Raw genomic sequence first — 21,875 nt, 5'->3', positions numbered from 1 at the left:
CAGTGTTGAAGGCTACTTTCATGTCCAACTTTTTGAAAATGCGATCTTATCCGTTAATGTATCTCGGTTCGTACGGAAGGACAATACACTTTCAATCCTTGTCTTTTTGAATAGTTGAAGATTTACGAAACTTCTCTCTAAATTTTTATTTCCTTATTAACTTATCTACAATATTTGAAAAATATCTGTTGCTTGTAGCCATGTTCTTGATGACATTTTTCTCAATGTCGCACATTTCTTCACTCAAAGGAAACGTAACAAGCCTATAGACAAGATTATGTCAGGATTATATCTAAAAGTATTGATATTCTTCCTGTAGACATTAAATTTCATACCCTGGGTACTTCTTAGCACTGAAACAGCCTGCAGCTCTTAGTTGTTTTCAATTCTATTTGTTAACTCAATATTTGGGGTTTTGTTGTTGAAAGTTAAAACAAAGTCCTCCACCACTGATTTTTTTTAATCAATATGATCTAATTGAAATTCGTGGAAATTAATACAACTTATCCTTTGCATCCAATTCAAATCAGCTCATAAACTGATTAGTTACGAAGGGAGAGAGTGGGTTGCCGAGCATTCATGCTGTCTGTATAAACATACTGTAGAACCAATAACATTACATGCAGATTTTGTTGATTGTATTTAATCTTCGAATACCTCTCCAGTGAGACTATTGACCCCCGGAATACCCCTCGAATATTGAATAGTTCCAGGCATAGACACCATATTTCATATGATCATAATAATCTTCTGAGGACGCTAACTCGGTTAGCAAAACGCGCGTCGAGAGACCGTAATTTTGTTCTGGTGTTGGGAAAGTGTTTTTATTTGGTGGAAAAAGTTGTTTTTTGCGCCAATTTTCAACTATAGTTTGAGTTGTTGGAGAAAAAAACCTAAATGATGAAATTCACGAAAAGTTGATAGTTCTCGAGTTAGCAAAAAATACAATTTTCACCTTTCTGTATTTCTTTCGATGTTCCCTCACGAAATTTTGTTAGCTAACCTCAGATTCGGATTCAGCACCCCGAAAAACACACAACCTGGAAGAAATCAAAACTACCCAAAAACTCTCCTGCTGAAGACACAATTTGACTGGAGTATTATTTCGATGAATTCATATTGGACTGTACTACAGTTTATTTCAAGATGAGCAGTTTCAGATATATTTGATTCATTTGCATTTGACCCTGGTAGATGTTTTTACAGCGGGTATGATTTAGTGCAGAAAACAGGTTTGAAATTACCAGTCGATAACTACTCATTTTTCTTGACTGATGTTCAAAATGAACTGTACTCCAGGTATGGTGAGATTCATTAGTGATTATGTTGAACCTAGATGAGGCAGTAGGGGTTCAAACTTCAAGAATTTTGCGTGATTATGTTTCTTTAGAATAACTTTTTTCGAGATCAATTGCTCTAACAGCAAACTGGTATTTTTGCACTCGACGCGCGTTTCGCCAACAAAGTTAGCATCATCAGGAGAAGAAAATTGATACCTAGTCTAGTCTGGTTAGTCCTTATATGCTAAAATTTGTTACCTGAGGTTGTATACCTGAAGTCCAATATGGAATTTCTCGGTAATTAACTACCTGCAAGTTCTTAGTAATTATTCTCTTCCAAACAGAAGATTAAAAAGCGGGCTAAACGGGATGGGTCCCTTATCGCCATTCATGCTGTTTTTACATTTTGCTATTTCTAGACTCTCACATGCATCGAGTAGCCTGGTGTCATGCACGTGCTTAATCAGTTTCAGATTGTTATCACCAATTCTGTGGTCCTTGTCTAGAGCATGTTGGGCGACACTGGATTTTTCTATCCTTCCGTATTTCATGTGTGCACAATGCTCCTTGAAGCGGGTTTTAATCGCTCGTCGGCTCTGGCCGATGTATTTGCTATTGCAATCTTGACAACTGATTTCGTAAATCCCCGACCTTTCTGTGTTTTCTAGTCTATCTTTTGGATTACCAAGAAGCTGTTGTAATTTATAAGAAGTTTTATATGCAACTTTCATATTTACTTTATCGAATATCTGTTGAAGCCCTCTCGTGTGTTTGGGTTCATATGGGATAACTATAAACTTGTAATTACTCTCCTCTTTTTGAAAAGACGAAGATTCACGAAGTGCTTCCCTAAACTTGCATTTTATAATTATCTTGTCAACTATATCTGGGTTAAAACCGTTTGCTTCAGCTACATACCGAATCACTCTCTTTTCATTGTCGTACTTATCTTTCTTTAAAAGAAAAGTTATCAACCTGTGTACCAGAAATTGCAGTGCCGCCATTTTGTGTTGTGGACAATGATTCGAGTCATTGGGAATGTATCTGAAAGTGCCCGTGTCTTTCCTGTAAATGTCAAATTCTATTTCGTTATGTTCGTTACTTATGACCAATACATCTAAAAACGGCAATTTTCGTTATTTTTCTACTTCATATGTGAATTTCATACTCTTACACCTGTTGTTTAGTGCTGAAAGGACATTCTCAATTCTGGTTATCTTTGTATCCACTACAGCGAATGTGTCATCAACATACCTGATCCAGACCCTAGGGAAGTAACTGAGTTATTTCCCAGCTTCCGTCTCAAACCTACCCATGAATAGGTTCGTTATAAATGGAGGCAATGGGTTACCCATAGCCGTTCCTTCACACTGTTCGTAATCTGAGCCATTATATTAAAAACAATTTTGATCCATGCAAAGCTTGGTGAGTTGAATGTATTCTTCAACAGCTTCATTTGCTAAGTTGTTTGATTTCAGAAAATCCCTCAAACACTCTAGAGCTTGTGATATTGGGACGCCTGGAAATAAGGAACTCACATCGAACGATACCAATAATTCGCCTTCTAATTTAATACCTTTTATTTTCTCTATGAATTCTTGTGAGTTTTTAACACTCGCATCGGTTGGGCCGATCGGGAGATTTTCAAATTCTTTTGTCAACCATTTAGCGATATTATACGAAGGCGAATTAATTGCTGAGACTATTGGTCGCATCGATTTTCCAGGTTTGTGTATTTTTGGTAAACAATATATCTTTGGTACCGTGGGATTTGAAAGTTGTAGCCTACTGTTTAAAATCGGTGTGATCAGTGTCTTGCATTTTTTCAAAGTGGCTTTTTCGTTAGCGGTCATCTTGGATGATGGATCGGCCAGATACGTCGGCCAGAGCCGACGAGCGATTAAAACCCGCTTCAAGGAGCATTGTGCACACATGAAATACGAAAGGATAGAAAAATCCAGTGTCACCCAACATGCTCTAGACAAGTACCACAGAATTGGTGAAAACAATCTGAAACTGATTGAGCATGTGCATGACACCAGGCTACTCGATGCATGTGAGAGTCTAGAAATAGTAAAATGTAAGAACAGCATGAATGGCGATAAGGGACCCATCCCGTTTAGCCCGCTTTTTAATCTTCTGTTAGGAAGAGAATAATTACTAAGAACTTGCAGGTAGTTAATTACCGAGAAATTCCATATTGGACTTCAGGTATACAACCTCAGGTAACAAATTTTAGTATATAAGGACTAACCAGACTAGACTAGGTATCAATTTTCTTCTCCTGAGGATGCTAAGTTTGTTGGCGAAACGCGCGTCGAGTGCAAAAATATCAGTTTGGTGTTAGGGAAATTGATCTCGAAAAAAGTTATTCAACTTTCACACCAAAGGTTCCAATCTCATCGTTATGTTCCTTTTGGTTATTGTAGATGATGGAATATCTTTTTCGATGCATTGCAAATTCAAACAAGTGCTATAAAAACATTTTTCGGTGAGATTACAGAATGAACTCTCTGGAATCGAATTGTTCAGTATTAACACGCTTTGTTTTTCGAGTAAATGTACTTTTATAAAACAATCTCTATACAGAAGAGAGTTGTCCATTAATCGTGCTGATTTGTGATATTGAAAGAAAGTCGGGGGCTTGTCTGTCGAACACAATGACAAAAAAATTGTATTGAAAACAATGGAAGATTTGGAGAAAATTCAAAAGACGGGAGACGAACCTTCAAGCTGACTGAGACATTTCAATAAAAAAAAATTATTTAATTTCAATTCTCATACTTATTACTCATTTGTCTTTTGTAATTTTTTGATTGATTTATTTTCTCTTCCTTTATATATATATATATATATATATATATATATATATATATATATATATATATATATATATATATATATGTATATATATGATGTGTTGTTTTTCCTCCTCTCGGAGCGAAGCAGTAACTCGTCTTGATAATGCCATCTGAGATGATGGCGAAACGTCGACTATCGAATAGTACACAACGGATGAATACCCGGAAAAACAACACATCATATATATATATGCAACTATTTTTTTTTTTATTTTGAGTATTTCAATATTAAATTCTACAAAAAGGATTTAAAGCTTTATATCTTCTATAAATTATCTGCGAGCGCTTTCGACAGTTGGTAGTACTGTCATCTTCTAGGCACCCTCAAACTGTTTGAGGGTGTCTATGTGGGTGAAATGTGTTCAAAAAAATTACATGAGTTAGAAAATGCTTTATCCTCATCGTCATATATTATCAATAAGTTTGAAAATAAAATTAACAAATCGCTTGTGTTGAGTCATTTTGCATATTGTGATGTTGTGCCTGGATAAAAAAGGCATTTCAAGGATTGAGATAGTTCAAAAATCATGTCTTAGGTATACATATTGTATTGGAAAATATGACACAATTTCATATAAACTTAAGGAAACCAATTGGTTAACTATGGAAAATAGACGTGTTTTACACTCGGCTACCCTTTTTCATAAAATATTGATTAACAAATGTCCATCATATTTGTATGACAAAATAAGATTTCGTAGCGATGTACACACTCTAAATTTGAGGTTTAAAGGGTTACTTTCTCCTCCGCCCCATCGAATCACTCTATATCGACGATTCTTCAGTTATAATATATATATATATATATATATATATATATATATATATATATATATATATATATATATATATATATATATATATATATATAGTTTGTATAATAATATTCCACCAAAATATAAAGTTAGTGAAGTTTCTTCATTTAAGTGCTTTTACAAAAATATCTCATCGCTGCTGAATCAGAAAGCCATTGATTTCATAGATTTTATACTTCTGAAAAATTTTCCTCTCTTTTTTGTCTCTAGCCTTATTTGTAGTTTTTTTGAATCATTTTTATAGATTGTACATTTATTGTATTTATATGGAATTACAAATAAATATTACTATAATATTGCTATTAAATAAGATGAATGTTCAAATTTCGCAGGCAACGTACATTCGATTAGTAATTTTCTCATTTTTTTGTCTCCACACTCCACACATATTTTCAGTTTCAGCTGATTTGAAACGAAAAAACCGTCGCATATGTATCGTTCAGGGATTAACGTCAAAGGTCAAAGCCCCGATATATTCGGGAGGGCGTGCCAGTATTATCAACCAACGAACACCCTCCACACCGTGAGGTAAGTTATCATTGGGTCCGAGAATCACGTGCCCTGAGTAAACGCAAAGAGCCAAGAATGACAGCCTCCTGCATTTGTCCGGTTGACATTTCCGCCTTAGTTCGGTGTGCCGACATGATTCGGAAATATCGATATTTGATCCGTTTCTCTTTGACAAATATTGTCTTGGTCGGTGGTCGAGAAAGGCTACATCAGACTTTTTAGTTTGTATGAGCCTGAAGGTAGGAAACGCCACTCGACTACCCAATCCGGAATCGGCTGCTCTCCGTCCAACCATGAGTTGAAAACTCTGGCCAGATGGCGGTGGGTGCTTGGTAGTTTTTCACACCAATAGGTGTTCAGCCCATCTGGGCCTAGAGCAGCAAAGTTCTTGGAAACCACAAGTACTCTTCGAATGTCACGCGGGGGTATCGGGTTGCACAGTTCATTGAGCTCAGGTTGTCAAAGCTCTCTGCTGAAAGCAAAAGTATCTGAAGTGTCTTAGTTGAGTGGCTGCGGGTGTTCATATATATCCTTCCAGAAGGATTCCACCTGATCAGCCTTCGGCGGATTATCCACAACATTTGGAGGCTCTTGGAATAAGCGAGAAGGTAGGTTTCTCACGGAACCTGAGGTTTTCTGCAATACTTCACGCTTGTGACTTCTTAGTAGCCGCAAGAATTGGTATCCTTTCAAGGCAGTGCTCTTTAGTAGTCAGCAGCACGCCTTGACTCAACGTGTGGTGGATACGTCGTAGTTTGGCGGCTTTTCGTCGCACTGCGGGCGTGAAAGGCCTGTTGGCCACCCTGTTATCCATTGCACATTGGATACGAGACGCTTGTTGCCTCGCCGACGTGATCTTAGCCCCCTTCTTGTGTACACGCCGTTCAATCTTCCGAACCGCAAGGCCGGGGTTTCCTCCTTCCGATTCGGAAAGTAATTCTATAACGCTGTACACGGTGTTAATTTGCCAGATGTCAGCCTCTTCTATTGGAAAACTATGAACCTTGGTATCCAAACTTGCCAGTTCTTGTGGCGTCAGGGGCCTAATTCTGTGGAGCGCCCTGCATGTTCCGATTGTTTCCATTGGTGACATGATGTGAGTCTCCTCTACAGCCGTGCCAACGAGTGGTGAAACCACCATTTCTACCACTTCCTAAGCAGGCTGGGAAGGAGCTATAGAGCCCTGTCGTCGAATATAGGATAGGTTATCCCTAAGATTTTGGGCGGAGAAGTTGGCATGCTTCAGATGTGTTTTACACCACAGAGCATGCATTTTTGCGATGTACCATCTTCTCGCGGGCTCACTACTTTCTTAGCTTAAGGTTATCTCTCAGTTCATGCGTCTAGTCAAAGTGTCCGTTGTCACTGCCAGGCTTGTCATCGGTAGGGAAATCATCGTTATGGGCCCCACCACCTGGCCTGTGACTCCTCCAAGCGATCCGATTGTGGAGGTACCTTCCTCGATCATCAGGAACCAAGTTTTGGTTCTACTGGGTGGTTAGCCCTGTAGAACCACTCGGGTAAGTGGTGGCACAATTCACCAGAGGTCTCAGGTGTTAGTGGCCATCACTGCTCATGCTTATTTTTATTATTGTTACCATTATTAACTAAGTAATGAAATTTAGGACCATATCGGATTCTTGAACAAAAAAATCACAGTGAGTTCTTATTTCTGTTATTTTCATTAGTACAGTTGAATTGTGCTCAGTTTGAACATTTCAAATAGGAAATAGTGAGCTTTGGTTCAGAATTGTATAAAGAGAGTACCTATTGAATTTTCCTGGCATTGCTTATCGTCATAATGCCAAAAATGTGATGAAGTTGGATATATAATCGGAAGACAGGTATCACTGGACTATTGTTACTATTTGAAATGTTTGATATGTAAGTTGTTGTGGGAAGTGGGTGGCTGAGAAATGGTTGACTTTTACGTAGAAATGTTTTCTCCTGAAAAACAAAACTGGGGGGTTTTACTACAACTTACAGTCTGAATATTTACTGACTCATTCAGATGAGCATGTTGGCATTGGAATGTACTGTATGTATTATTTTCATACTCACCACTTATTTTATCTATGACTGTTTGGTACCTGTCCACCACTACTTTCACAATTTCTGATACATCCTGAAATGAAAAAAAAGTGTTTCAATGTGTACTACAGAATTACAGTGTGTTAATAAATAAATCGTGAGAGAATAGTGAGCAAAATAATTTTCGAATGAATTATAATAACTGATGCATCAATCAAAAGGTACCATGTTTTTCAAATAAACTTCTGAAATTCAATTCCGACTAGAAAATTCCTACAAACTAGCAGTCAAACAGAAACTTGATAATTATTTCAATATCAAGAAGTTCGGGACGATATTGATAAGCCTTTTTGATAATTTCACTGATGGTGCAGTGATAAAGGAAACCACTGGTCTAATTGGATAACTCTGTGCAGTTTTATGAGTAAGTATAATTCAGGAATTTGGGGGTTCATTAATGTTAATTTGAACTTTTCCCTTTCAGTAAAAAGTATGTTTGAAGATATATTAAAATTGCATATAGGACGTTGGGAAAGTTAGTTGAAAAGAAGAAAGACAAAACATCCAAATTCGAGAAATCAGGGGTATATAAATTAATGTATGGAACGTGTCCTGAAGTATATATTAGTCAAACTGGCAGAACAGTCAGGAATCGAATCCATGATCATCATATGAGCTATGTAAATAAGAAAACAAGTTCACCATATTCAAATCACCTTTTATTAGAAGAGAATCATATATTTAACGAGGTGTTGCAAATTTTACGCAAAGAAAATAAAGGTTTAAAAGTGAATCATTTGAAAGCAATGGAAATTAATGAACTTAAAAATTCAAACACAACTCATTGTTCTACACAATGAGAGAAAGGAAAATGAAGTTTCAATAATTCTAAAGTTTGACACTGAATGGAAAACGTATACAATAATGAACAGAAAAAATCGTGGAAATTAAAGTATTGATAGATGAAGAGATCAAATCAACTATTCATACGGATCTTTTTCACAGAGTGTCATTATGGCGAAGTAAATTTGTCTCTTTTTGTGATGTGAATTCATTTTTGCAAGGATTAGGTGAGTTGTTTCATTACTATTACTAAATATCTAGCCAAGCACTCAGACTTCGTGACTGTACATTTTTCGTGAAATAGTTTAAGTCAGATTTAACAAATATAGGCACTTTTAGTTGTCAGTGTCAAATATTTAACATTATTCAACCCATAAGACTCCTCCAGACATGGGTCGAGTGTCACCATAATTAATTAGGGAATTCAACCAATAGGGTTTGGTAAAGAATATTACCGGAGTTTTATTTCAACACCAAACCGTTATTTTTAACACCCCGATACGTGTTTTAATCACCAAGTGGACGACTAGTTTATCAGATAGGCAACACATCATGTTTTGAAAGCATATTTCTAAAGGGTTTTCACGATGGAAAATCAAACGATAACAAAGTGAAATGAAACCGCCACACTGTATTCACCCAACTCTTACTAGCTATAATCATAGAGAACAATTAGGCATCCATTTAAAGGGAAATATTCCAGCAAGACAGTGTTTCCCCATGTATTTCGAGATCATTGGAGAGAACGAAAGTGTACAATTATTTCGCCTCCTTGGTCACCCGACTTCATACCTTCAGATTTTCTGTAGGAAGACGTAACAACCGAAGTAGTTTGTAATGTACGTGACTGATTGGAATAGCTGTGAGGACAAATCATCAATGATTGGTGAAGTTACACCGAAAGTGCTAAAGATTAATTCGGTTTTCGAGTAAATTTTATTCCTTTTTGCATTTGAAGACACCATAATTTGTGAACAAGTGAATTGATTTTCAGGTTGAGGAAAAGAAGGGATTTTATTTTCAATACCATTACTCGGCCCCTGTTTGATGAAAAATGGGGAATGAAGGGGTTGCAATGGTTTCTGTTTAAATTTTTTTTGCAGTTGAAGCTTTCGTGAATATATTCATACTAGTTCGGCGTATAAAAAACAACCTAGAAATTTCTTGTTGAATTCTTTCAAAAAAACTTTTATTCAATTAATTAAACACTACTTCAAATCAAGTATTTGTCCTTAGTATCTTTGTATGGATTCAAGACAAATAAATGAATTGAAAAAAATAAGTTTTTAAGAGATATTCAAAGACTTGTTTCACAAAGGATCACAGAGTAATAAAACACATATCATTGCGCGAAACAAAACTAACATCTGTGAAAATGACGAAAGCAATTTCTCTAGGTCATCGTCATGTCAAAATTACTAAATTCCGGTTTCGTACACAGTGGATTTTGAATATTCAATTTTTTCCTCAATGTCAACTCTTAAATTCATTTGGTCAATATTTGAAGAAACAATTTTTCACAGTCGCCATGAATGAAAGACCAAAATGAATGATCGCTTGAAAATACTACAGTCTGAACTTTATTCTTCGTTTGAGTCTAATGGATTATGAAATCTGAATCAGTTTCTTTGTAGTCATTACAAAATAAAAAACGCGAATAACAATATGCAAGTGATAACTTATGGAGTCCATTTTGTAAACGGAAAAACGTGGCGTGCATTTTGGGAACCGATGGTAGATTCAGAACATACGAAGGGTCTTCCATCAGCGACTTCCGAACTTTGATAACTGATAAAAAACTCGGTCTTTCGCAGACCACAACTTGGTGAATTTTGCGTCTTTTTTTGGGCCTGCTCCCGTACAATAGATAACAACGTGTGTTCGCTGAATGGACTCTGGAGCGGTTGGCAACTGAACATAACTTTCACCGAGAAATCATTTTCAGCGATGAGGCCCATTTCTGAATGATACGAATCCACCTTAGATCCTAAAGCGTCCAATGCATTCCGAAAAAGTCACTGTTTGGTGTGGATTTTGTGCTGGCAGAATAATCGGTCCATATTTCTTTGAGAACGACGTTGTTTAGGCCATTACTGTCAACGGCGAGCACTATAGGTCGATGAATACCAACTTCTTTTGGTCAGAATTGGATGTTCTGGAAACCAACGACATGTGGTTTCAACAGGATGACACGACGTGCCACACAGCTCATGCCACAATGGATGTTATGCATGAGCGATTTGAGGGCATCACCTCCAGCTTACGTGGAGGTGATGTAAACTGGCCACCAAGATCCTGCGATTGGACTCCGTTAGACTGTTCCATGAGGGGTTTTCCCAAGTCGCAGGTATATGCAGATGAGCCACAAACCATAGAGATCCTCAAAGCCAAAAAAACCCATGCCATAAGTCAAATCAGCCTAATTTATGCGCCAAAGTCATGAAAAATTGAACGTTCCGGATGTGCTCCATTCAATAGGTCTTTCAAACGAATAACAAATTACGATGCCATCTCTCACTAATTTAAAGGTAGGAAGCACTTAATAAACGACCCTACAGTTGTTTTATCAAAGATATTGAAACAAAAGAGAATACCTGATTGTATTTCTATGTGAATACAATCTTTTTCTATTCATGACATTCATGAATGAATTAGAGTGATTTGTTGTGGTGTAGAGAGTGTTATGTTGGAAATAATGACACTTTATTAATAATCTACTTTCGAAATGGATCTGAATAAAAATAAAAACAACAAGTTTCTGACTGTCTGTTAAAATCTGTTTTTTCGTTAACCAGCTGTCGCCCCCTACGAATGACAACTCTCAAAAGCCGAAATTTGTGCGAGCTAAGGACTAAAGAGGTTTTACCTTTTAACGTGTCATTCCCAACATGGGAAATCTATTGAAGTTTTCTGTTTGTAAGGATTTATAACAATAATAATAACGTTCATTTCAAGTAGAAGAATCAATGCAATCAATGAATATAGAGAAAATTAACATGTATGTTGAGTGATTGCTTGTGGCTGAGTGACATGAAGTGAGTAAATATATAGTAAATATGATACAGAGACATAATAATGACTAAATATATAGCATATACAGGCTGATTCACGGTGGATGGCACATTAGACGTTTCTGGTGAACCAGACAACGGATCACTTTGAAAATTTGATGGAGGGCATATTCGGACATTCTCTAGCCAACTAAAATATTTTCGATAATGCGGTGTTGCCGCTTCTATTAGAAAGCAGTAGCAACTTTGATTTTTCAAATGGAACACTCTGTATATAATATTATTTTTGGAATCTCCAACAATTGCCCGACAACTTTTCTTGATATTTTCCTATACCTATCTGTTACCGTTTTCGAAATAAAAATTAATTTCAATTTTTTTCTTCGAAAATCATGACTTCTAAAAATGCCGATATCTTTTAGTTAAGAAGTACTATGATATCGAAATTTGGTTTGGAGTTAGGTGATACTTGGACACTTCCCACACGTCAGCCTAATCTCCGTTACTTCAATACAGGGTGGTAAAAAAATACAGTTTTTTCGTTTGCTTGAAAAAGTTGCTAAAATTTGATTATTTTAAAAGGAACACCCTGTATATTATTGAAAATTCGGAAAGCTGCTGAAATTTGCTTCCTTTCTATGTATATCATACCTATACCTAACTAGTCAAGTTTCGGACTTATGAACATTTATTTGTGAAAATGTCCCTTCAGAATGGTATTTCCATTCGGTATTTGGTAAGCAGGCCATGATTACTATTTGACAGTAGCGTTGTGACATTCTCCTAATAATATCGACATTTTCGTCACTTCAGAAGTTGCAAATACCTTCAAAACGATGGAACAAAACTATTCAAACGAAGTTCTTATGAATTTGTTTATTATTTTTGGACAGTGTGACAAAATTATCAGCAGAACATGTAGAAAGTTCAATGAAATGTATCCGAATCTACCGCCAATGAACCTCAAGAAATTTATACGAATTCAGAATAATTTCAATATGTTTGGATAAACTTTAAAAAAGCACCAAGAAACTTGAAATTGGAAATATTGATATGAATAATTATAAAAAAGTAAAACAATCATGTGGAATATTTCAAAATATGTTCGAATCGCTGGCCGTTCACTTCCAAGCACTTTAAAATGCGGGTGTTGACTGCTTTCGTGGTGGCAGATCTGATTTCATTGGGATCCAAATCTTCAAATGTTTGGGCAATCCTTTCTAACAATTCATCTCTTGAACGCACGGGTATTTTGTAAACTTTTTCTTTAAACATTCCCCACAAATAAAAATCTAATGGATTAAGATCGGGTGATCTCGCTGGCCAATTCCATGGTCCCAAGCGCCTCATCCACCGATCGTCAAATAGTCTATCCAGTTCTGCGCTCACTTCTCTTGTGCAATGTGCAGGAGCTCCGTCTAGTTGGTACCAACAGTTTCGATAATCTTCGAGTGGCAGATTATCCACGAAACTGTCTACAGTATTCTCCAAAATATTCAGGTAGCTTCTGGATGTTAATGACTCCTCGTATATCACGTACCTCAATTTGTTGTCCATCAACATGCAGAAGACATTGAAACTAAATTTTTCTTGAAATCCGGCTTCTTTTGTGACGTGAGGATTTTCACTGGACCAATAATGACGATTTTTTCTATTGAAAATCCCTTCTCTTGAAAATTTCGATTCATCAGTCCAAATAATTTTATTTAAAAAAAGTGGATCTTCTTGAATGCGTGTCAACAACATTTCACAAAATTCTACTCTCTGTTGAGGATCTTGAGGCTTCATTGCTTGAATTTTGGTGAATTTATAATCATGCATTTTATGTCTTCGCAAGATTCTTTGAACCGATGAATATTTTATACCCAAATCTTCTTCAGCACTTCTTATCGATGACTCGGGAAATGCGTGAAAATATGCTAAGACATTAATCTGGTTGTCTTCGAAAGTTACGGGTCGAGGCAAGTTTCTTGGTGCTTTTAAAGTTGATCCAAATGCATTGAAATTGTTCTGAATTCGTATAAATTTCTTGAGGTTCATTGGCGGTAGATTCGGATACATTTCATTGAACTTTCTACATGTTCTGCTGATAATTTTGTCACACTGTCCAAAAATAATAAACAAATTTATAAGAACTTCGTTTGAATAGTTTTGTTCCATCGTTTTGAAGGTATTTGCAACTTCTGAAGTGACGAAAATGTCGATATTATTAGGAGAATGTCACAACGCTACTGTCAAATAGTAATCATGGCCTGCTTACCAAATACCGAATGGAAATACCATTCTGAAGGGACATTTTCACAAATAAATGTTCATAAGTCCGAAACTTGACTAGTTAGGTATAGGTATGATATACATAGAAAGAAAGCAAATTTCAGCAGCTTTCCGAATTTTTAATAATATACAGGGTGTTCTATTTAAAATAATCAAATTTCAGCAACTTTTTCAAGCAAACGAAAAAACTGTATTTTTTTACCACCCTGTATTGAAGTAACGGAGATTAGGCTGACGTGTGGGAAGTGTCCAAGTATCACCTAACTCCAAACCAAATTTCGATATCATAGTACTTCTTAACTAAAAGATATCGGCATTTTTAGAAGTCATGATTTTCGAAGAAAAAAATTGAAATTAATTTTTATTTCGAAAACGGTAACAGATAGGTATAGGAAAATATCAAGAAAAGTTGTCGGGCAATTGTTGGAGATTCCAAAAATAATATTATATACAGAGTGTTCCATTTGAAAAATCAAAGTTGCTACTGCTTTCTAATAGAAGCGGCAATACCACATTGTCGAAAATATTTTAGTTGTCTAGAGAATGTCCGAATATGCCCTCCATTGAATTTTCAAAGTGATCCGTTGTCTGGTTCACCAGAAACGTCTGATGTGCCATCCACCGTGAATCAGCCTGTATAAACATATTGATGACACTTGAAATAAAAATATATAGTGAAAATGAGGGGTCAAATTTGAGAAGTTTATGTCATAATTGGGGTATTTTTTTCGAAATCGGCAACTTCATCACCTTTATTCAGATGGGAGTATGGAATAGTTCACAATTTAAAATATTGATGTTTTCATTAGATTTCCTTGCTGACTACATCACTAAAAAACAACCTATGTGTGTTTTGAATCTGAATTATGAATAAATTCTGAAACGATATTTTTTATCTCCGTTTTGATATTTGTGATTCATACAAAGAACCTACCTGCATATTTCAAGATTCTAAGTTCAGTAGTTTCGGCTGTTCGTCAATATGAGAGTATCAGTCAATCAATAGGTTCTCACTTGTATAATACTAGCTGTTCCTCGCTGTTTCAACCGCGTTACCGTGGAAACCATCTCTATGTGTTATTCCACGTCATGATCTATCTATATACCAACTCAAAATTGAATCCCTTGAACTGTTTAGGCGTGAAAAAGTAAAAAACGTAAATACATACATTACATTCATGCATCCTCACAAACTTTCCTCATTTAAGAGTAGGATTAGTAGGATTACCAAAGTATTTCATTCTAATTCTTTCAGTTTTTTTGCTGATGCTATTCAATATTGTATAAGTGGGTACCTATTGATTGATTGACACTATATTATATCAACGCGAATAGTTGAAGCTACTGGCTATACACGAATACAAGAATCTTGAAATATTCAGGTAGTTTTTTTGAATAGCGTAAATAAGTATCAAGAAAGGAAATCAGAAATTTCCTTCCCGAAAGGAAAAAAATAGGGGTTCAAAGATTGTTTTCAATTTTGTCAGTTTTGAAATTGGAAACCTGAAGTTTTGGGTCAAAAAAGTATTGTAACTTTTTGTTTAAAATATTCTATCACAAGCCGCTGGAAACAACTAGTATTTAATAAAACGTTTAATTGTAGTTGATATCAGAGATTACACTCAGATTACATTGAGACAAATGATTCGAGGATATCCTAATCTTTACCACAAACCATGGTACAAAGTCATTCCGAGATTCCTTCCTTGGTATACAACATGAAAAATTAGTGAATATACCAGCAATCAGTGAATGACATTCAAGAAGGCCAAATTTATTAACCTCTTTTACATTCAAAAAGTATTAATTATTATTATTATAATTTGATGTAAGCCGCCACGTGGATAAAAACTATAATCGTTATGTTTACTATCTTAAAAAAGTTAAATACTTCATGACCTTTTTCGAGATTTCATCATGGCGGATCTTGTGGCGTAATAGATCTATGAAAATGTATTTGTTTAACTGCCAGATGGGACCCATAATTAATTTAATAATTGAGTCCCAACGCTTAATTTCATGTGATTACGATTGGAAATAAATTTGTCAGTTTCATCAATAAGTTTTGTTTTCATAAATAATTTATTATTCAGCGAGAAGAAGAAAATGTTCACCATCACGATTGATATTAAAATCACTGTTTTACTTTCAAAAATCATTGAGAATGTTTCCGACATTAATCTGTTGTTTGTTTCGGTTTACGGTCTGAGTCAGTTGATTTTTAAAAATGTCAATGGTAGTAGATTATATATTATAATCTTCGGTTAATCTTTTTAATTTTTTTTTCAGGGTTTTCAAATCAATTTATATTATATTAGACAATGGAAGTCTGAACCGATGAGATACACCACGAAACATTGTCAGCCACCTTCAAACAAAAGTAGTAGATTATTTTAGTAGTAGATAGTGAAGTGGAAAGTTTTTGAGACATTCCTCATAGCTGAGAAAATAAATTCAAACCACTTTTGCTATTCGATGGGTGTGACGTCACGTCGTACTTACCAGATTCTGAGAAATCTGGTTTTTCATTTACGACGAGCTTATAAGATTTACAGCCATATTTATCATAATGTGTCACCTTGGAAGTTAATAGTCACATGATAGAAAGATCGGTTTGTTCGTCATATCATCATAGTCCACTAAAATTATTTGAAAAAATAAAATTAGCTCTTATGACAACTCACACTGGTGACCTTGTATAATCATAATCGTTTATATCACATATATCTGGAAAAGCAAGCGAAGGTAGTTTTACAGATACAATTCGTGATGAGAGGAATCATGAGGGGAATTCCATGCAGAACAAACAAACAAGTTCACTCAATAAAGGCATATTTGAGATCTCTTTATTTTTTGCTGGAGAAAGATGACGTCATGATTTGATTTGATAAAAGAGTGCTTCAATTAGGCACTTTATTACCCAAGGAATGTGAATTATTGATGAAGCCCTTACGTTATTAGTAAATTATACTTAGTGTGTGTCACTGTCACAGGTCACTGTCATTTGAATCATCATATGCAGAGATTTGGACTGTCGACTATCGGAAGACAGTGTGTGTCGCCTCTGTTTGTAAAATGACGAAACAGCAGAGCACATACTTTGTGCCTGCCCCGCTGGGGACCTAATCAGGTTTTTAGAGTTCGACAAAGGCGTACTCTAACCATCTGACCTGAAAGACAACTCACTTTACAAACCAATCGGCTTCGTTAAGAAGCTGGGTTGTTAATAGGTGTGAGCCGCAATAAAACCTAGCGGGCTGCGGTGAAGGGTCGAATAAACCCACTCACTTTGGACTTAACCTAACCTAGTGTGTGATTCGAAATAGCTACTTCAATTTTCTTTTTGATAAAACGAATTTGCATGATCTCTTTACGGAAATAATGTTATTTTCGAATTATATGAAGCTCTCATACAGCAAAATCATTCGTATATTGTTGATACTCTGGTAGAATTGTGTTCACAAATGATAGTAGTTTCAGAATTATCCATATATAAATTCAAAAATGAGAGAAAAAATCAAGGGGTGTAATCACCAAGATCTTCTTCAGGAAGAAGAACTGTACCTGATTATGATAACTACAAACTCGCACATTTACGAGCATGGTCCCAGAAGAACCCGGCTCAACAAAAAAAAACAAAATTTTTGAAAATAAGTGTATTTATATTCAACATGAACTGCTTGTAGTTCTATACACTTTTCCCAGAGATAATCAATATGTTCGATACCGTATTCTTAATAAGAACTGTATATTGCTTCTCAAAATAGCCATTAACTGCCGACATCACTTCTTCATCGTTGGAAAATTTGTGACCGCTGAGCCATTTTTCAGAAAGTGATCCGAGGGGGCTAAATTTCGTGAATATGATGCATGAGGCAGCAATTCAAATTTCAATTAATCAATTTTGGTCATTGCGATAATGGATTCGTGAGTTGGTGCATTGTCATGAAGAAAAAACACTTTTTTCTTAGCCAAATGCGGCTTCATTTGGTTGACCACTGCGATGCTCGTCTTTTCAGCTCGTACGGCCTCGTTTAAACTCTGCTACCCAATATTTTAGTATTGTAAACAAAGGAGCAGACTCCCTCAGAGTTGAATTCATTTTAGCTTTCATATTGGTTGGGCTGAGGTCCTTCAAATAAAAGTATTGTACCACATCACGATGACCAATTTTCTCCATCTCAACAACTTCACCGGATACGTTCGCTTTTGACGGCTGCCAAACAAATACTAAACAACGCAGCGTCTTCAAACTTGAAACACATGCTTTATAGATTGTGTACTTTCTAATACAGTGATATTTATCAAACAACCACCGCTATCTCTAGGTCAGGCCAGGTACTTTTGGAACCACCAGGGTATTTTATTTCAAGAAAGAAATACCGACCCTCGACAAAAAACTGGAGCATTGAAAGAAGATCAAAGTATGTCTCTAATAATGGGCAGGAAAAAATTGTGGAATGATGAAACTTTCTGCTGGAGGAGACATTACCTTAGGCAGATAAGAGAGTTTTGATGTGAGAACAGAAAGATTCATTATCTGAACGTTGAAAAAATGTTGCAAGGCAAAAATATTACAAAATTATGTCAAGCATAACACAAGAAAAAAATATTTTTTGAATGTTTCCTACACTAAATTAGTCAATTTCTACTAATTTTGGGGTGATAAAAACGAAAATAACAATGAAAAATTTTTATTAGCTCTGGTTTTTGAGATACACAGTACTTAATCTTAAAGAGTAGTTATACTATACGTGAAAAGTGAAAGTACATAAAACAATATTGTTATGTTTCTTTTAGAATATTTTAGGTACAAAATTAATAAAAAAAACATTATTCTTAGTGTTTTGACAAATAAAAGAAGTTTGTACCACCAAATTTCAATTAAGTCCATCCGATTCATTGTAAGATCGCTGTCGTTTAGCTTGTCTTTTATAAAACACTTCTGGAGCATCCCTACACACAGACCAGCAGTAGTCTGCAAGCATTGCTTCATTCCAACGGCCCTGATATCTCTGTTCCATTAAGGCAATGTCTTGATGGAATCTTTCTCCATGTTCGTCACTCACAGCTCCACAGTTTTGTGGGAAGAAATTAAGATGAGAGTGAAGAAAATGAATTTTTAAGGACATGTTGCATCCAAGTTGGTGGTAAGCTTGAAGAAGCTCTTTAACCAATGCTGTGAAGTTATCATCTCTTTTGTTACCTAAAAACCCATGTACAACCCCCTTAAATGCTTCCCAGGCTCTTTTTTCATTTCCTGTTAAAATCATGTCAAAAGCAGGATCATTTACGATTTCACGGATTTGAGGCCCAATAAAGATGCCTTCCTTGACTTTAGCATCACTCAACCTGGGAAACTTTGCTCTCAAGTACTTAAAAGCTTGTCCTTCCTGGTCCATGGCCTTCACAAAGTTTTTCATTAGTCCCAACTTAATATGTAATGGGGAAAGGAGAACATCCTTAGGATCTACAAGAGGCTCGTAAACTACATTTTTCTCATTAGGGTTTAGGTCTCGTGAAGGCCACTTCATTTTTTTATAGTGAGATTTTCTATCCCGACTGTCCCACAGACACAAAAAACAACAGTACTTGGTGAACCCTAATTGCATTCCTAGGAGTATAGCAATGACTTTCAGATCACCACAGATGTGCCACTTGTGTTGTTCATATTTGATTGATTGGAGAAGTGTTTTCATATTTATATACGTTTCCTTCATGTGAACTGCATGATCTATAGGAATAGAGGGTAGCTGATTTCCATTATGCAGAAGTACAGCTTTTAAGCTTAGTTTTGAAGAGTCTATAAACAGTCTCCATTCAGATGGAGTGTGATCCAAATTCAAGCAGTCCATCAAACCATTAACATCAGAACAAACTACGAGGTTTTCTTTTTTCTCAAAAAAAGGAAGCAAATCTTTTTGACGCTGTCTGTACTGAGATATTTTCACATCATGTTTTAGAAGATTCCACTGTTGTAGTCTTGACCCTAACAGCTCAGCCTTTTCCTTAGACAAGCGAAGATCTCTTATAAGGTCACTCAACTCTGCTTGACTAATTCTGTGCGGATCACTAGACCTATCGCTTACCTCAAAATCAGGGTCATAGGATGTAGAAGGATGGGTTGCTCCTTCTAAACAGTCTTCATCACCTTCCTCTGAAATTTCATAGTTTTGGGGTGGAGAAGGGACTGGCAAATTGTCTGAGTGTGGTACAGGCCGAAGAGCAGACGAGAGATTAGGGTATTTAACCGTTCCTCTTTTCTTCATAGATAAACCTTGCTTAATGGGAGGAGTTAAGCAGAAATAACAGTCGTCTGTATGATTGGTAGGCTCACGCCAAACCATAGGTACTGCAAAAGCCATTGCCCGGTTTTTATTTTTCAGCCACTCTCGCAATATGACGGAACAAGAATTACAACATATATGAGGAGCCCATGATTTATCTTGGTCCCCAACATTCACACCAAAATAATGTTCATAGGCTGTCTTAACGATAGGTGTCATTTTACGTTTCTGAGCCTTAAATGTTATTTCACCACATATATAGCAAAAGCTATCGACAGAATTCACACACTTTCGAGGCATTTCAGATCAGCACTTAAATTAATTTAAAAATCAACTTCACACGATAATTTCAATAGCAACCACGTGCGTACAATTGACAAACTCACATAGGTTATGTTTACTACTTAAGAACAGCTGATGAGAGGGGTGTTATGTAAACAAACATGTGTACCAACTGTTGGTGATGAAATATTTCATTTGTTGAAAACTCAATATACATATATATATATATATATATATATATATATATATATATATATATATATATATATATATATATATATATATATATGTTAACTCGAAGATTCTCACGGATAAAGTATGATGAGCTGTTTTCTCGGGTTTCGCTCCGTGTTCTGTGTATTTTCTCCCCATAAGGATTATTTTCACAACGTTTCGGCAAAGTCTCATTTGCCATCTTCTGGTGATGTCTGGTTTTTTCAACTAGACTGATTACTTCGAACTCTGTGTCTCAATTTATAGGGATGGATGAACACAAACTAGCAGTCAAGGGAAAAGTCACCACGTCTTCTCTCTTCCAACACGTACTTCAAACAGGACATAACATCAATTTCGACAACACAAAAATGCTAGCAAGCAACGAAAACTTTTACTCACGAACAATCAGAGAGGCAATCGAAATTGAAAAACGACCTAATAATATGAACAAGAGGGATGATGCGCAAAGATTACCATCAACATGGAGATCCGTTTTATCACTTCGCACAAGCAATCAGACCGCTCAACTTCAGAGGCAAAACTCGGTACATGACAATACAGGTACAATAACAGAGGCAGGAGAGGCAGCTCAGGTAATAAGACCAAAACAGGTAGTCGAACAAACACAGGTAGTGGCAGCAACGCAGGTAAAGGGAAACATCCATCCCTATAAATTGAGACACAGAGTTCGAAGTAATCAGTCTAGTTGAAAAAACCAGACATCACCAGAAGATGGCAAATGAGACTTTGCCGAAACGTTGTGAAAATAATCCTTATGGGGAGAAAATACACAGAACACGGAGCGAAACCCGAGAAAACAGCTCATCATATATATATATATATATATATATATATATATATATATATAATATAATGATACTATATCTTGAAAACAAGAGCTAATATATAATTTTTATGGTTACTTTCGGTTTTAACACGTGGAAATACATTAAAATCAATTAATTTCAACCCCGAAACGAAAACTTTGTTGTGTTGTGAAAGGCCCTCTGAAAAAGGATAGCGCTGATCATTTCCCAGATAAGTGTTGATGGTTCAGTTGGGGGCGGTTTATTTTTGTTTGAGTCAAAGCATTCCAGAGATTACCTTGAAGATATGAACCTAAACTAACCTAGCAATGTGTTTGAAGAGTATTTTGAGTAAATGTAGACCTTATTCCACCTAACTTTGTGATAGTGATGGATAATGCATGTTGTCATTTCAGAAAAGTTGAAATGATACCTACTTATGCATGAAGAAAAGCGGATATCACTTAGTGGCTTCGGCAAATGAAACATATCATTTGATTTGATATGTTCTCTTTATTGCTTAAAATAAAACTGTATGTCTGTAGTATGTTCAAATGAAGCTAGAAGTTTTATGGAATATTTTGTCGACATGATGGCATAGAAACTTAGTTAAAGGTTTTCAAAATACTCTTTGAAGAGTCCTTAAAAAGTGTCTATTC

At 35.8% G+C, this 21,875-nt stretch overlaps 1 protein-coding gene across 1 annotated transcript in view; it reads right to left on the bottom strand.

The window, feature by feature from the left end:
* LOC111509554 (very long chain fatty acid elongase AAEL008004) overlaps nucleotides 1–21,875 on the bottom strand; it is an 89,890-nt gene that overhangs the window by 41,490 nt on the left and 26,525 nt on the right. Inside the window, exon 2 of the mRNA XM_074180471.1 lies at nucleotides 7,528–7,591. Within this exon, the coding sequence (XP_074036572.1) occupies nucleotides 7,528–7,591 (64 nt within the window). The remainder of the gene's footprint in view (nucleotides 1–7,527; nucleotides 7,592–21,875) is intronic.

The sequence above is a fragment of the Leptinotarsa decemlineata genome, unplaced genomic scaffold, assembly GCF_025532065.1.
Source record: "Leptinotarsa decemlineata unplaced genomic scaffold, Ldec_3_MD MMD2_tig00026294_RagTag_RagTag, whole genome shotgun sequence".
Classification (NCBI taxonomy): domain Eukaryota; kingdom Metazoa; phylum Arthropoda; class Insecta; order Coleoptera; family Chrysomelidae; genus Leptinotarsa; species Leptinotarsa decemlineata.
Note: the sequence above shows the minus strand (reverse complement) of the source record. Positions and strands in the feature narration are given on the sequence as shown.